We start from the raw sequence: 16,908 nt of genomic DNA on the forward strand, positions 1-16,908 counted from the left end.
AAACATAAACACTGAGAACATTTAAGTATTTTTTAAAACTCACTTCTGCCCTCAATATTCTCCTTCTAATAGTCTTATCTAGTGAAATCTAGCTGATAGTGGAAAAAAATGTCAACACCCACAAGCCTTTGCATGTGGTTTTAGACTGCACTGTACTGCAATTGCTTAAGAGCTAATCCTTATTTTTTTGGCTCAGTAATACTACAGATCTTTTCTGTGAATTCAAAGAAACAAATGTGTCAATCCTTCAGTTTGCCTTTATTCCTTCTTAGGATTTATTACCACCTGCCTCCAGTCTCGTTTTACTACTTACTTATTTACCTCTAGCACAAAAACCAAAATCACCAGAAAAAGCCTTAAATGAAGCTAGACCCAGTTCTAGTCCATTTTCAGTCATCTGAGCAATTACCTGTTAAAAATCACGGGTTTCCCCAACAAGTAAGAAATGGGCAAGCAGTTACTTTAGCTTGAAATTCTACATTACAACAACTTCTAAAATTTTTTCAGCCATACACAAGTATCCTAGTATGCACTAAGAGCAACACCATGGTAGTTTGTGTGCAGAAGAAAAGACAGGCAAAGGATTTGAGCACTCATTAAATCACATAGCTCTCAGACCAGACAACAGTTCCACTGTCAGGCTGCAGATGTAAACAGCCAGCCAGTCTGAATATACCTTAGTGATGTGTAAAGCAAATCAGCACAGGGAACTAATCTGCAACATTGTTCAGTAGCTTGCAGCTAGCATACATGACCAGTGATAAGAAAGAAGGCACCTAAAAACACCATATATGACAAAAAAAGCATCCAAAGCTGGCACAGTAAGCAAAACTGAAAGACATATCCATATACAAAACTAAATAGGCCAGATCAGGCAAAATGCCATTAACCAGACTGAGATGCAAAGCAATACACATTCTGTACAGGACTGAAGAGACAGCTGTAGAAGCCACGCCTTTTCCCAAAACACCTGAAGATAAAAAGACTTATTTCCGTATCACTGAAATCAATGGTAATGGCTCAGTAAGTGTCTGCCAGAGGGCCAAGCAACACATCAACAATCAGTCCCAAGGATGTGGTCCTGCCTCCCGGGCATTCAGCGAGCTCCAGGTGATCTGCAGACTGACAGTCTTCTGAGTGACCTTACCCAAGGCACAGAACATGCCTCTCTTCCAAGGACTTAAGACACTGGTGGTAATAGCCACCACAGCTTATAAGCATTAATAAGAATAAAGTGTTTAGTCATTTAGTTCTCTTAATTGATTTACTAGTGCTATTTACCAGATGGAAACAAAAGATGTCCCAGGTGGTGGTACTGTCCATGCTGTACAGACAACTGGCAAATGCTTTAAAAATGGCAATACTGAACTTTGTCATCTCTATACACAAAAGGCTCTGCTATTGTGGTAGATGCAACTTTAAAACATTTGACATTATGTGATCCTAAAACCTAGAAGAATTTGACAATTTTCATCGTATCTACATACATTTCAAATGAAGTTGAAAAAATAGTAATTGATTGACACTTAATATTGCAGTTGGAAAGGATCTTCTAGATAGTGAACACACCTGACTTTAAACTTCAAGAAATTAAATCACAAAGTTGATGACATCTAAATGGCAGTCAATCTTTAATTAGCACATTATTAAGCACTTCCACTGTACAAATGGTTAGCAAAGTACCACAGAAATTTGCTAATTTTCTCATCAATTACCTACAAACCAAAGCCTTGTGATCAATAAACCACATTGGCCTCTACCTATTTCCCAGCAAAAGATTTATTTACACCACGCAGCAGAAAGACATCCTATTAGCAAAACATTTATCACATACTGTATAGGCCTCCTACTATAACACTATGAAGTAACACCTCAGTAACACAAAGAAGCCTGCACTTTTGGTTAGTTAAAAAAAAAAAAAAAGAAAAAATGAATTCATCAAGAAGATGAGATTAAACCATTTCATTAGCAGAGAAAATTAGAAAAGCAGAGAAAATGTTTCACTAAAAAACTGCAGAAGCCTACATGCCCAAATATTTATCTTCACATCAAAGGGCGCTAAAAAACACCCCAGAGTTCACAGGAAAAAAATTCAATATGCCAAAAGTTTAATTTCTCTTCTGTTTCAGTTCGACATATTAGCCTCCCAAAAGGTTCTGGAAATTAAATATACCAGTTTCATCCATGGTTTGTTTTGAAACTAGCTTTTGTCCTTTAAAATACAGAAAAATACCTGCAAATATACTGAAACTAAGAAACATGCATTGGATTTTTCATATATCTTCCAGAACACAGCCCACCAATATGGAGATCATTGCTCTTCACCAGGCATTTTGTACTCTATGTCTAGGAAAAAGATGTGCTGTCATCTTTATTAAACATATGTCCAGGATTGGTTAATTTTGAAAACATAAATTAGGAGGAAACAACTGCTAAAACAGAAGAAAAAGAGTGGGGAGGAAAAATTGGGTGATATTTGGACCCTGTAAACTAACATAAATTATTTGTAGGCATGTGCTGGCATCCACTCATATCATCAATACAATGCATGTTTTCCATATGTAAACCAATTACACATACTGCAAATTCCAGTCAAAATGTTGTATATACTCACCTTCCCTCCTCCTTTTCCTCTTCTAGTTGAAAGCACCACCTTCCCATGACAAGTGTTTTAGTCAAGATATGCCTACAGGATGCATGCATGTGTACTCCCATATGAAACTAAACAACATCTAGGGCCCAGAGACAAGCCTGTTTTTGGCTGCAGATGGTTAAGACACCAGGGGAAAGAACTAATCTCTCACAGGTTTAATTCTGAGTATTTAAAATCAAAAGTTTTCAAAGGAAAATCCTAGCAACCTGGTAGCTTCTAGATGTGCCAGTCAAGAATGTTACAAAATGATGACATTTCTCTCTTGCAATAATCTCAGTCCAACAGCCAACCTCTCTATACCCAGCACATTAATCTACCTTCTAGTGCATCCAGCTGGAGCAGAAAGGTGGGTCCATTTAGCTCAACTAGGTATTATAATTTCCATTTCAGGTAAATCAGATCCTGGAGCACACAAGACCAGCTCTGCAGCTTACAAGATTCCCAGAATATGTGGGGGTTTTTCCGATTGCATGAGACACTAACACCATTTCTCCCACCACACCTGGCCCCAGAAAGAAGATGGGTACAAGATCAACAGTGATTTAAGGCCGCAAAACATGTTATTAACACTAAATACTGCACTTGCTGAGCCTGCAGTGGTCCCCACCATGGCTGCTCTTTGCTGGCAGCTGCTATCAGAGGATGTCACACCCTCCACACAAGCAGTGGAGAAAAGGATGCTCAATGGGCAAAGATGGAAGAAAAAAAAAGGTATAATTTCTCCTACTGGTCGTACTCACTTATAGATTTTCCTATCCAAATCAGCCCTCCATGGAGATCCTCTTGCCCTCTTTCCTTCATGCCTGCCTGCTGCTAGGGACCCCAGTTTCCCCCTCTGCTTCCAGAGTCCAGCAGATGTGACATCATGTTAGAAGCACCCCATTTCTGCTCCTCATATACAGAGGAGGAGAAATCTCCAGCTAGTGAGTGACACCTTTCCCCAGCTGTCCCAGGACTATATGTAGACAGTAAAACTGTATATAAAAAGGCAAAGAGATGGCCTTATTCTTACATAATTTTTCAATTTTTTCTAGATCTATATATCTGAAAACAATATGTTGCAATATGCCACAGACCTAAGCTTGATATAACTCTTTTGTATAGCCTTTAAAGTGAAATCAGTAGAGTTTCACTTGCTTAGAGAGCTGAACTCTTGCTAATTTATTTCAAATAGCATGTGGTTATGCATTTTCTTCCTGTGGTCCTAATACAAGTATTTTTGAAGGAAAATAGAGACTTCATTAACTATAAATGCCTGAAAAAAATTTTAAAGTCAGTAAAATTGAGCTATGAATGTCTATTGAGTTTGGAAACACTACTATTTAGTTCAACAAAAGCACACATATTCTCCATAATACTTGTTTGCTATCTATAATCAGTATTCTGTTTCCCTGCACTTGAATATTAGTACATTCTTTAATGATCAAAAGATAAATGAAAAGGTTTACATGAACTGGTGAAGGGCCTTGACGGGAAGCCATATGAGGCGGTACATGGTGCTACACTTGGGGTGTAGCACCAAGTGCAGGCCAGGAGTTGGACTCCATGAACCTGATGGGTCCCTTCCAACTCAGGATATTCTGTGATTCCATAATTCTATGAAGTTCCAAGAACCATTCCATGTGAGGCGAAAGACCACTGAAAAACCACCACCTTTCCTTTAGAGAATTGTTGACATCCTGAGAAGTACTTTGTAGAAAAGCATGTTTGTTTTTCCCTGGCTTACAATAATTTAGCAGTAGTTTTATGTTAAAAGAATATTACCGCAGTTTGGGACCTTCATATCCAGCAAGGCTGTCTTCTTATTGTTGTCATCTATGCAATATAAATCCTGAGTTTCTGTGTAAAACTTGGTCTCTTGAAATTTCTTTATCCACATGATTTCACAGGAACACTTGAATGGATTATCCACCAATATCCTACAGGAAAAAACACCAATTTACTTAGAAGGTTAAATGTCCCATGCATATAGGAGAAAAAAAAATTAGGAGCAGGGGGGTTCCAAGCATTCAGCTGGAGCATACAAGAATAAAGGCTAGTTAGGAAGGTTAATTAAGAGGAGTAATGTATACAGCCTTGGTAAACACAGTGCAGAGTAAGCTGCCACACTGGTAACAGGTTCCATGTAGGGAATTTAGCATTGCATCCACTTCGGGCCCAGAATACCATAGGCAGGAGAGACCACACAAGAGATTTGGCTACTATTTCAAATTCATCAGTGTAAGTCAGTAGCCTGTGGAGAACAGCCACTCAAGAAGCTCCATTTTATTTCATAAATCAGGAAGAGATTAGAATTTGCCTCTTCTACACCTGAGCCACAACTCAGTTACCTCAGAAATAGTTTACTGCTGCGGAGTGGTAAATTCTTTACAAAGTCAAACAGTCTCGGATTATACACACACTCTAGCAACTTTAATCACAAAAAAGGATTTTGTCTAATCTTTAAAAGTCATCTGCTACAACACTCTAGAAAAACCTCACAGTAAAACCGTAGGCAATATCATGAAGAAATACTAAATTTAAAAAATGGCCCTGAAACAGAAATTGATACAGTATCCTGGATGGAATTTAAACCACAGGTTAGGAAAATTAACAAATTGTGGTTTTGAAATTTAATAAAACTACACAACAATGTAATGCAATTACATGCATGCTAAATATGAACGGAAACATGTCTACATAAAGAGCGACCAGTATTATTTTTCCTTCTACTGGCATACATAAGATCCAATAAAGTGGCTGAACAAGCGTCCATTTAAGGCATTTCATTACCAGGAGAACAATCATTCTTAACAAAGTTTCCCAGGTATTTTTGATGTACAGAAGCTCAAGTTTCTTGCAGAATCTATGCTCACAAATGCCTCCTGAAGACATGAAGTGTGCAAGTGTCTGAAGGAGCAATTTGTATTCATAGAAGTCATCCTCTGGACTTTAACACACAGCATGAACAAAAATTTTTTGTACAAGACATAGTATGAGTGTGATGATTCCTTGGGTCAAAACCTATCTCATGCATTTTCAAAACAGTGACATTTACTTCCATCTTCTGTTTTTATCCTATGGCTTCCTGGTAAAGAGAAATTTCTCTTGACCAATGGCTGAGCAGTCTTCTAGTGTTTTACTTTGTGCTAAACCCATCGAAAGAGTTAGGCACATCATTGGCAGGATGCTGGACATATAATGACCCTCTACAGACATTTGTGTAAAAGAAAGCTCCTGACCTACAGTCAGCAAATTCTGAGTCTTTATTTTGTTTGCTCTTATTTTATGGCTACCATTCATTTGTTCTAGAAGAAACCTTCCAAAGTAGCATTTCCTTCTCTGTAATGCCTGGTGACTATCCTCTATTACACTTTATTCTAAACTTCTCATCCCTTTACGTTTTGATATGCAAAGGTACTGACAGGACAAACATACTTGTTTGTCAGAATGAGGGGAAGTACTTCAGAAGCTATTTATGGCAACATTCATATCTCAGATTCACCTACCAACACTCTTTCCTCTCTCCTGTTTCTGATCTTGCAGCTATGTATTAAACACTTATCAACAGAATTGTTCAACTATACTGATTTTATCACTGCTTGTCCTCCTTTAGGCTCTGCTTTTATCCCTCTACTTTCTTTCCCTCATTTCCTCCATATCTGTTTATCTCACTTTATCACAACATCTGTTTGCATAACTTCAGTTTGTCTAGTCCTACACTCCCTTTTCCAAGCCCAGTACACTCTACCTCAATTTTGTATCCCCTTTTTCCCTCAGCTTGAACATCATCATGCTTTGCCTCCATAACTCAAATACTACTCTCTTTAACCTTCACACTGTCCATTTTTTCCCTATCTGGTTCACTCCCACTATATTTGCCCTGCTTTTTCATGCAGAAACAACAGAACAACAAAGGACATGGAGCAATGGGAGAGCTTTGCAACTAGTTAGCCTCCTTATTAGAGAGCTCAGCTCAAGTTATTAAAGAATATTCCAGTGAATACTGTTCCCTGAGTCATAAAGAAAATAATTACACCAACTTAATTATCAACAAAATATACCTAAGGGGCATAACCTCTTTTTGTGCCACTGAGATTTGCTCATTTCACTTCTCACATGCTGAAGTGAAGAGGACTAGCATTGCAAGTCAGGAATTCAGACTTGGACTGGCACTTTTGACAAACTCTAACTCTGCTCTGAGATCCAGGAGAGCAACCTCCCTCTCCTCTGCAGCTGCAAGAACTCCTATAGGCTCTCTGCATATTAGCAGAGAATGCACAGGATGACCAAAATTTTGGAACATTTATCAATACAAAGATATGGCAGATGTAACAGAATAAAAATGTTAGTATTGAAAAAATCAATAAAGAAATGTTTACCAGTGCTTTCATTGCGAAACAGTTACATAAAGCACACTGCAATTCAAGAATTTGAGAAAATAAAAATACTCTTAAATAGCCAGCCACACCACTATAAGAATATGAGAGACAATCTTCACATAAATATGTGCAAAAGACGGTATTTTCTCTAGTTCAAATAGTTAAATAAACTTTAAAAACTTACTTAAAAATCAATAGTTTTGTATGCAGTAATCTCAATAAAATATCTTAAAGTTGAAGGAAGAGGCTATTTTGACCTCTTCTTTGCTATAAAATATATACCTAACCTTCTTAAAGCCCTGGAATTAAAATTTCTCTGCATTTAAGTGTTCAGAATTGATGCTTTCTTTGGACAAAAACTGCACTTCTAATTCCTCTACCTTCAAGAGAACAAACTTTGAAGTGTTATTCTTCCATTCCAGCCAAAAATAAACTTGTATTTTAAGAAATGACAACTTACAGATCAGACAAACCCAGATGGCGAAAAGGCTTCTTGGACAAACTCGAGAGCTTGTTTCTGGATAAATTGCTATGGCAAAAGAGAAAGATTGCATTAATTAGAATTGCTTCTTCTTACACTAAAAATACAGTTTGTGTCTCTTGAAAAAAAAATTAAGAACTAGAACCAGCTGTAAAAGTCCTTGGACTTCAGTTGTGAAAGGGTAGTGTTCAGTCTTACTTTTGAAGAGTTTCAAGGGCTTGAGTCCAGTCAGCATCTAATGTCAAGTACATTGAAAATCAAACTCAACAGGGATCAATATTTTCACTTTTAGCACTTTGTCAATTGCAGAAAAGCAGCAGATTTAACTGTGTTTCAAAAGTATTTTGTAAAGTCCAGGTGTTAATTATATGCTCAATTTATTCATGTGAAATGGGTTTATCCCTTTCTTTGATGCTGCACCAAACTCTGTACTCATATAAGCCCTCCTCACATGCTAGCACACATCCACATCAGAACTTTTTAGTTGTTCTTTTCAAATTGCATGTGCAATATGCACCCACATGGAAGATCAAAAGGAAAACTGTACAATGCCTGTATTGGGCTTTTTTATGTCAATTAAGCATTTACGGTTTCCAGTGGTAATTAAGTGAAAGGTCTTCTCCCATTATGCAGAGCAAAGAAATGTTGATCAGAACCAGAAATACTCCTCCCTTCATAGCTTACAAAACTGCTTTCTCCACCCCAAAGCAAAATAATGCTGGTTTTGTACAGTCTTATCAGTCTATGAATTAAAGATAGTGAGAGCAGTAAGCTGTTTAACTGCCAGCACTAAAGCACAAATCAGTGTTATGAACCAAAATACCATGAGTTTTATGTGGCATTATGAAGGTGCCATAGAGGCTCCACACTTAGTATTGCATTGCATCTAAACCCCGGGATTAAATATCTTTTTTTTTATCTGACTAAAGAACAGTGTTTAGTTCCAAATTTTCAGTTGTTGATTGTATTCAGTTGTATCTTTGAGTACAAGATAATTTTCACAGAAATTACAAGCTGGATATTCTAAACATTTTTAGAGCAGAATCAAAGAGATTATATTTAATCATGGATTCCTTCTGGCAAATAAGAGCCTGAAGTTTATAAACTGACTGGTCCTTACATGTGAGAGCAAAGCACAAGAACTACTATTTCATTAGTCAGGTGAACTCATGGACCCTGATCAGATAAATCAACAATAAGGGCAATTTGCATATAGAATAGAAGTTATATTTAAACAAAAACTGGCACTATGCATTTTTTCCTAGTATGCATATGCTCTGTGTTGGGAGTTTGCATAAAAGAAGCTGGATCTTCATACTGAGTTGGGCTTTTGTCTCCAACGTGGAGCCACATCAAACTCTATCCCTCCATGGGAAACTCTTCACTCAGCACACAGGAAGGTCACTCCTGTTCCCACACTAATGTGTGGCATGTATGGAGGCCCCTGTGGTATTGCCAGACAAGGCATGCCTCTTTTACCTGCAGATCAAATATTACCTGTCCCAAAAGACAACCAGATATAAAGTGAGCTTCACCTGCAGACCACTGCTGTAAATTTGTCATCTTAAGCAATACTTTGACAGAAAATTTAATTATATATATATTTTTTTCATAAAGTGATCACGTATTTCTGACTACAGAGATGCCTACTGCAGTCTTCTTAATTCATATTAAGTAAAAAAAATCACTGCCAGGTTTATTTTGAAGTAGTTAATGATCCCACTTCCACTTTCATGGAAAGAGAATATGCATTAATTTCCCAATTCAACTACACACAAAAATACCACAGCAAGCAGCCCAAAAAAATACATCTGAGGTTCTAAAGGGGTTTTTTCTTATACAAAAAAAAAAAAAACCAAAAAAACCAAAAAAACCAAAAAAAAAAAAAAAAAAAAAAACACCCAAAACATGTTAAGAGTACAGAACCTGGCCCCAAAGCTAAACTTAAGCAGAGTTTAAGTCTCTCAGTCAAGAGTATGCCTGTATTTTATATGAAAATATCAAGCTCACTTTAAACTTGCTAGTCCTAATTCATCTAAAAGCAAACCAGTGGCAATATGAGTAGAACAAAACCAGACTGAGAAAGCACATAAAGATTTGCAGAGCTAGCAACATGGGCAGAGCTCTATCCCTGTACTGCTTCTGAAAAGGGGAGGCAAGAAAGAAGGGAACAGATCTAAGGGAAAGAGGTGAAGACATGGCCATTTCGCTACACTCAGTCTCCCTCCACAGGCAACACCCTGATCTGACTATGGCTGGAATGAGCCCTGTGTGCAAACAAGGGGAAATCTGCTGCAAGGTTGATCTCAAATGATTTCCTTACCTACACCAGAACAGTGTAGAGATACAAAAACATTTAATACCTGGAGCTGTACATATACACTACACTTGCAATCTATGATTCAGTGATGTGTTTAGATGCAGGCTGGCACATGACAACAACTAATTTTAAAAGTTTTTGTAAATAGGAACTTGCTGTGAAATGTTTTCACATTTAAAGGCACTTACAATATACCATGCATGTGTATTACACAGGTCCATTAAACTACCCTTAGCAGCAAGTAAGTTTATAAACTGCAGCATTACTAAAATGAGATTGTTGGCTAACTTGAGTCTACGGGTAGTGAAAATACCGAAAGTAGATTAGCAAGGCTATTAATTACACTTTAATAGCATCTATTAGGGCATTTATTTTCCTGTTGTTCATGTTATTACTCAAATCTTCTCATGATAGATAATTTTAGAAAGATACCTGAGCTACATAAGCTTTCCCAAGAAAATAAGGAAATTACAAAAAAGGGTTTGAGAAAATGTATGTTAATAAATTTCTTTTAAACTGATACACTTGCATGATTAATAAAATAAATACTACTTTTATATAATATAGCTCCTTAACTACATCAAAAGATTTTAGGTAGAATAAAAAAGAAAGCTGTAACAGTATCACAGCAAAATTAATGCTTATAAAGTTACCTCAATCTTCAGAAAAGTGCTTTTTGTTTTCTTTATGGGATAGTAAAAAATTTGTTTCCAAATAAAATGTAAGACTTCTCAAAGACCTGTACTGTACATTACCCTTGCAAAATGAAATTCCTTTAGTGCTTAATAGTTTTCACTGTCCCAACCACAACAGGAGCTATACTTCCTTCATAGGCAGTCAACAGGATTTTTATTGCTGATGACAACAAGCCATGATTCACTGGGGCTTTCAGAAACATTTTAGTGTGCGTAATGACTTGCCAAAGAAAACAAACAAATGCATTTTGCAGGGATAACAGATCAGCCTTGGTAAAAAATACCTCTATACTTACTGCTTTGTCCTGTGCATCTAGAGCAGCTGGTGCTGCTTAATATTTTTCCATCTTATCTGGGTTTATCCTGTGTCTGCCAACATTACTAAATCCCCACCAAAAAAAAACACAGTATGAGACTGGATAATCTTCTGGTTCATAATGTAAGTATTCTGCATCTAGAACTCATCTATATCAACTGAAGAACTCATCTATATTAACTGAACAGATGTCAAGTCAGTCTAATTTGTTTCTAACAAGGGACTTCATGAGTTACAGCTCTACCAAAATCTGCTTAACAGCAGATACATATTCCCAGTTTGACTGCATGCTCAAATGAAGCTCCTCCTATGGTTGAAACACTTTAAAGCCATCTTATCAAACTGGATTCTGTAAAGCCTAGCAGCTCATGTATGTACAGTGATACTTTTCCCTGAAGTGGTAACTTTGATAGAGTCTCTCTGTTCTGTTCAACAGTCAGTTTTCTGAAAACTTGTTTACCTGTCTAAGTTTTGGTTAAAAGCAAACACTGGAGACAGACACATTTTGTGATTGCATGAAACCCATTTCCCTAAGACAACAGGAAGAAAAGCCTCTCAAGAGGATCATACCAGTTACTGCATTTTCTGTGGTGTCTACCTGCCCAGGCAGCTGGAAAGGTCTTCCAAAATTCTATTAATCTTTCTCCAAACTAAACTCATTATTTCTCACACTGAAGTCGTGGTAATGGAGAGAACTGATTCCTTTCCTCATCATAACTACTCTTCTTTTGAAGATAAGAAAAGCACAGAAGCATAGAATCATAGAATAGTTTAAGGGACCTTTAAAGGTGATCTAGTTCCATCTCTCCAACGTCTTCAACTACACCAGCTTGCTCAGAGCCCATCCAACATAATCCTGAATGCTTCCAGGGCTGAGGCATCCACCATGTCTCTTGGCAACTTGCGCAAGTGTTTCATCACCCTTATTGCAAAAAACTTCTTCCTTATATCTAATCTAAATCAACCCTCTTTGATTTTCAGATCGTTATTCTTTATCCTATTGCAATGATGTATGTTCCTTTTCAATCTTCTCTTTATTGCACTGCACGTACTCAGGCTCTGAGCCTCTTTATGCTATTTGCCTTACAAGCTTCTTTGGCTCCTTCAGATGCTCTTCTCTGTAGCATCTTTCAAGATCAGTAGATTCGGTGTCCTAATCTACATACAGTATTCTGATAAGATTCCCTCAGAACAGCTAATGCAATGGGGAAAAGATGTAAAAATGTAACACAATATTCCTTTTGATCCCAGACTTGAATTTGTTTTGTTCTGCCTCATTGCACAGAGAGAGAAACCCACTTCTTTCCCAGCAGAGTCACTAAATCTTTCTCTGCCCCTCAGACATCATGTTCTTACTGCATATTTCTACAACCACTGCATATGCACTTGGCTTTATGGAGTTTCATAGTTTATAGCCATAATTCACTGAGCAACTGTTACACAGGCCAACACTTGAATTTACCTGGAACACATTTCCTTTATATTACCAAATTATCATAGTAAAAGTTCTTTATTACTGACTATATGAAGTGATATAAATTTCACAGGCTCACAAGATCTGGTTCACACTACTCTGGTGACTGTCCTATATTACAGATAGCAATTACTGTCTAGACAGAAACTGACATTCATGTCCACTTCCTTACACAAATTAATTGCTGCTGTTTACAAAACACCAGTCAGAAAGCGATTCCATCTCATGAGCAAAGCAATCAAATCAAACAGAGATCTGTGTTCTGTTCAACAGTTGTTTCCTTTTACAAGGAAGTGTCTTACAAACCAAGGTTTGGCATTATGTCTTCCCAATCTCACTAGGATAAAAGCAAAGGGTTCAGTTAACTGTTAATATAGGTTAGTGTTCATCCATTGAAGAGGTATGGACTAAATGTATTCCGCACACTTGGAATACTTAGCTAAAACAGGGTACTTGCGAGGAACTGAGTCACTCACATGACCTCAGTATTTTACTGGACTAGATCCACAATTTCCCATGTAGGTAGCAAAGTGAGCTATGCTATGTCTGTCCCACACAGAACGCACAGAAGTTGTAGAAAGATAACTTTGATCAGTTCATCCTATGCTAAATCTAAAGCATAACAAATCTAAGAAAACACAGTCAAAGAACTGCACAGGTACAAATTCCTGTAGGTCATGAACTACAAATCACATCTGGGTGTGAAAGAAACATCATTCCAATATCCTGCTCTGGGTGCATTAGTTCTGATCTTGAGTGAGCATTCTAAGTGAATCACCCCTAGGACTTCAGTTCACAGTCGTATCAGTCTCTGGTCACATACACTGATCAAAACATTAAATGTGTTCCATGCATGCATCTCGTGCACTGCAGTGGCTAAAATATGTTCAGCTCATCGAATCAGACTAGAGCTAGTCAAAACCATGTCACTGAGTGTGATGCACAGTGTGGACATCATACCCACAAGAAACACACTCTTTCTGCTACATTACTTGTCACAGAAGACACAGCCGAAGTACACTGCTAGAGACAGAATAATGAATTGCATGGTCTTTTCACACATCATGTTTTTATGATCCAGTTCCTTACCATATATGTCTTATTTAAGGGCAATTAATGATAGAAGACCATTCTAAGTCTGTCTTGTTGAAATATTTTTACATTAAGCAAATGGTAAGAGATAGAAATAAATTAACAATAAATAAATAAATTAACATGAGCTGGGCAGTTTTGACTCAGAAAGCAGACACTATTCTTACTCACATGTATTGTAGATTCACATTTTTCACAAATGCATGGCGGGATACGAATCTTAGGCCTGAATCCACCACGGTCCTAGGAAAATAAATAAAACTTTAAAATTATTTAATTTAAAATATGATGGAAAGTGTAATGAAAATTACTATTAAAATAAGAGTTTGGATGAAATGTCTACAAGGCTGAGCTGCAAGATTTATAACTTTTCTCAGTAACATACAAAGTTGGGCATACATTTTGATAAGGTCTCTACATGTTTCTATAAAAGAAATACAGAAAAAAATAGTTGTATAAAATGTATCTCATACTCACAGATTTTTAAGTCCAACATAAAATCCAACTTCATTGTCATTGATACTTTCCAAATTTGGCTGGTTTGCGATGTAACTGTTGAAAAAGCAAAAGAGAAAGAAGTATGTAAATGTATCCTTCCTTGACTTTCTGACTGTCCAGAAATCATGCACTGATGTATGGATGTCATGACTGCTGACCTACCATAATTATTTCTAAGTCCTAATTAGACCAGCTGCAAAGCAAAAGTGGTCCTTAAAATTTTCCTCATTATTTAAATGGTACTTTTTGGGACAGGGGAGCAGCTCATTATTACACAGGGGAAATGAAGAAAGCAAGTCAACCTGAAGGCCAAATAAAGCTGCATTATAATGTCACCATCCTCCAAGACACATGTACTTACTGCGTGGATTTAACAACAACTACGGGGGTAAGTTTAAGGGTAGTACTGGAGTTATCTCCACTTACAAGGCAATCATACTTCCCTGGTCTTTTCCCTCATGTTTTTAACTTAATCACTTATTTTTTCCCTGACACAAAGTAATTTCAGTTCTTCCTACAAGGTGTGGCAATGGGAAAATTGAGAAATTAGAGGTTGTACTTCATGATGTTATATACACAAGCAGAAAATAAGAGACAAGAAACTGTTGAATCAGACTAAAGTACTGAGTCCACTTACATATCCTTAATATCTGCCTAAAAGGATGTGGGCATGCAAGCCAGTCCTATGTATTATGACCATGTGAGATCTATGAATACCCAGTGACTTCCCACACACTGGAAATTAAATTATTCACAGCAAATGTATCATTACCACTTCAACAGGAAGAAAGAGTTTCACAGTGGAAATCACAGAGTCCAGGAAGGAGAAATCAGTGTAAACTGCAATTTTTCTGATATTAAGGGCAGCAAAGCATGCCTCATTTAAGGGATGCCTTGCTAAAGAGTCCACACATTTCAAAATATTAGCCCAGTTCCAGAAAAACTTAAAGAGAGATTGACATGTTCTTTCACATGCATCATAAACTAACCAAAGATGCAGATTCTCCTAAAATGAATGAGTCTTTATTTGTCAGAAGAAAACTTTTCTTCATTCAAAGCATTTTTTAGAATTTACTTAAAGGGATTTCTGGTGAATTAGGAAGCAGGTATATTGCTCTTCCAAAGGCAATCCATGCATCTGAACTGGTGCATGGGCTGCCTTGTTAGTAGAAATTCATTGTGTTTCTAAATCCCAACAGAAGTCTGAGAATCCCATAAATTCAATTGGGCTCTCCTCCAAAGCTGCAGTGCTGACATGGGCTATGCTCTCACCATGTACCAGGAAGAGTAAAAAGTTTCCCCTAATGGCATCCATAGTCCCTCAGGAAAAAGAAGGGCAGTAAAAAGAATACATGATGCCAGATGGAACACCTTACTACAGCATCATATGACATTGACTGCTCTGCAAGACTTTTGAGAATAAGATTAACATCATGTATCCATTAGAAGATGAGTCCTTTGTTTTTGTGTTTCCTTTCCTGAATTTTTAAGACAGTGTAATTTAAAAGCTCAATATATACTAATCTATTTTGTTTGGTTGGGGATTTTTTTTGTAGGTTGGTATGTTTACATATTTTGCCAAGCAACAGTGATTAAACAGTATATAAACATCTATCAATTCCTTCATCTAAGAGTCCTGAAAGTCGATGAACATACTTCCTTTAAACATGCCCTGAAGAACTAACTCACTTTTGAGTTAAATACTATCCATCTTCTCTGCCACTTGGATCTCATAATGGTAAAATAAAGTTATGCAAGGGGTTTTGAAGGTACCTTCCTCATCCTGTCCTCAGTTATCAAACAATAGTAATCCTGTCAAGATCAAATAGAGACTTAAGAGCAAATTGAGGAATTGAGGAGAATGGGCAGTGAAACACAAAGTGTGAAGAGACTCAGATTTAAAGAAAAGAAACAGAATAACCAGTTGCACTAACTAAGAATTAGGCCATCAAAAAAAAAAAAAACCCAAACCAACCAACCAAACAAATAACAAAAAACAACAACAACAACAACAACAACAAAAGAAAAAAAAAAGAAAAAAAAACCAAACCTGACAAACACTGCTATCCAAATCTGAGATTGCAATTTAATCACTTTAATAACCAGAACCACTCACTACAAGAAACTCTGGAACATGACATAACTTATACTGTTGCACAAAATTTTGTTAGTGTATTACATCATGTGTTAAGCCTCAGCATAAAATAATTCAACTCTGCTGAAGCCAATTAAGCTTCACAATTTACATCAGACACAAATGTTAGTATAAGCACACTATCTATATAAAGAGATTGATATTGGTCCATCAGGGAATACACCAAACAAATTACATTTGGAAAGTAGTAGTATGAGCTTGTGGTATCTTCTCTCCTTCTCTTATTGCATCCCTTAGAAGAAACCCTAGGTAGGGGAGAGCAGGGCATTTTTTATGTTGAGCTGGAACTGGGTTCTCTAAGATGAATGATTTATAATTCCAGTTTCTAGCTGAAAGAACCAAAAGAAACCATTGCTTTTCCACAACCATACTGGTTGGGACCCAGAAGAACTTTTGTCTAAGTGCAACTAATTCAATAACTGCTCTGCAATACACTTGTAAAAGCACTCTCTGTACAGAACACAACAATAAAACAAAGTTCACACACTTGGAAATCCTTGAAGAAAGAGCAGACAGATGTAATTTACCATAAGCAAGTCACATCCACTTACACTTCCTTACTCACTTAACAAGTCTGTTTCAAGTTAAGCCTTTGCAGCTATGTCATAGCTGAAAGAAAATGAGTAGAATGATGTAACTGTACCCTATAAGGGGAAGTTGCTCTTCTGTTTAATTTAGAGGGAGATCTGAAATAAAACCTCTCCCTAACTGGAGTCTATTTTTACCTTCTTCACAACTACTTTACCTTAATGTTACTTATCATCAAACATTAATACTCTAAAAGCTTTGACTTGCAGTGGGCGACACTGAGAAATGTAATTTGCCTGCCTGCCCTTAAGAATATCAACCCTATTCTTTAACAG

General features: G+C 37.0%; 1 protein-coding gene across 3 annotated transcripts in view; it reads right to left on the reverse strand.

Moving 5' to 3' along the window:
* NTRK2 (neurotrophic receptor tyrosine kinase 2) overlaps nucleotides 1-16,908 on the reverse strand; it is a 193,519-nt gene that overhangs the window by 161,098 nt on the left and 15,513 nt on the right. For all 3 annotated transcript variants that reach the window (XM_031507311.3, XM_021534431.4, XM_085566788.1), the window contains exons 2-5: nucleotides 13,870-13,944; nucleotides 13,564-13,635; nucleotides 7,475-7,543; nucleotides 4,418-4,572 (exon numbers count right to left, since the gene is read on the reverse strand). In XM_031507311.3, coding sequence (XP_031363171.1) covers nucleotides 4,418-4,572; nucleotides 7,475-7,543; nucleotides 13,564-13,635; nucleotides 13,870-13,944 — 371 coding nt within the window. The remainder of the gene's footprint in view (nucleotides 1-4,417; nucleotides 4,573-7,474; nucleotides 7,544-13,563; nucleotides 13,636-13,869; nucleotides 13,945-16,908) is intronic.

Source organism: Lonchura striata, chromosome Z (genome assembly GCF_050655825.1).
Source record: "Lonchura striata isolate lonStrDom1 chromosome Z, ASM5065582v1, whole genome shotgun sequence".
NCBI lineage: Eukaryota > Metazoa > Chordata > Aves > Passeriformes > Estrildidae > Lonchura > Lonchura striata.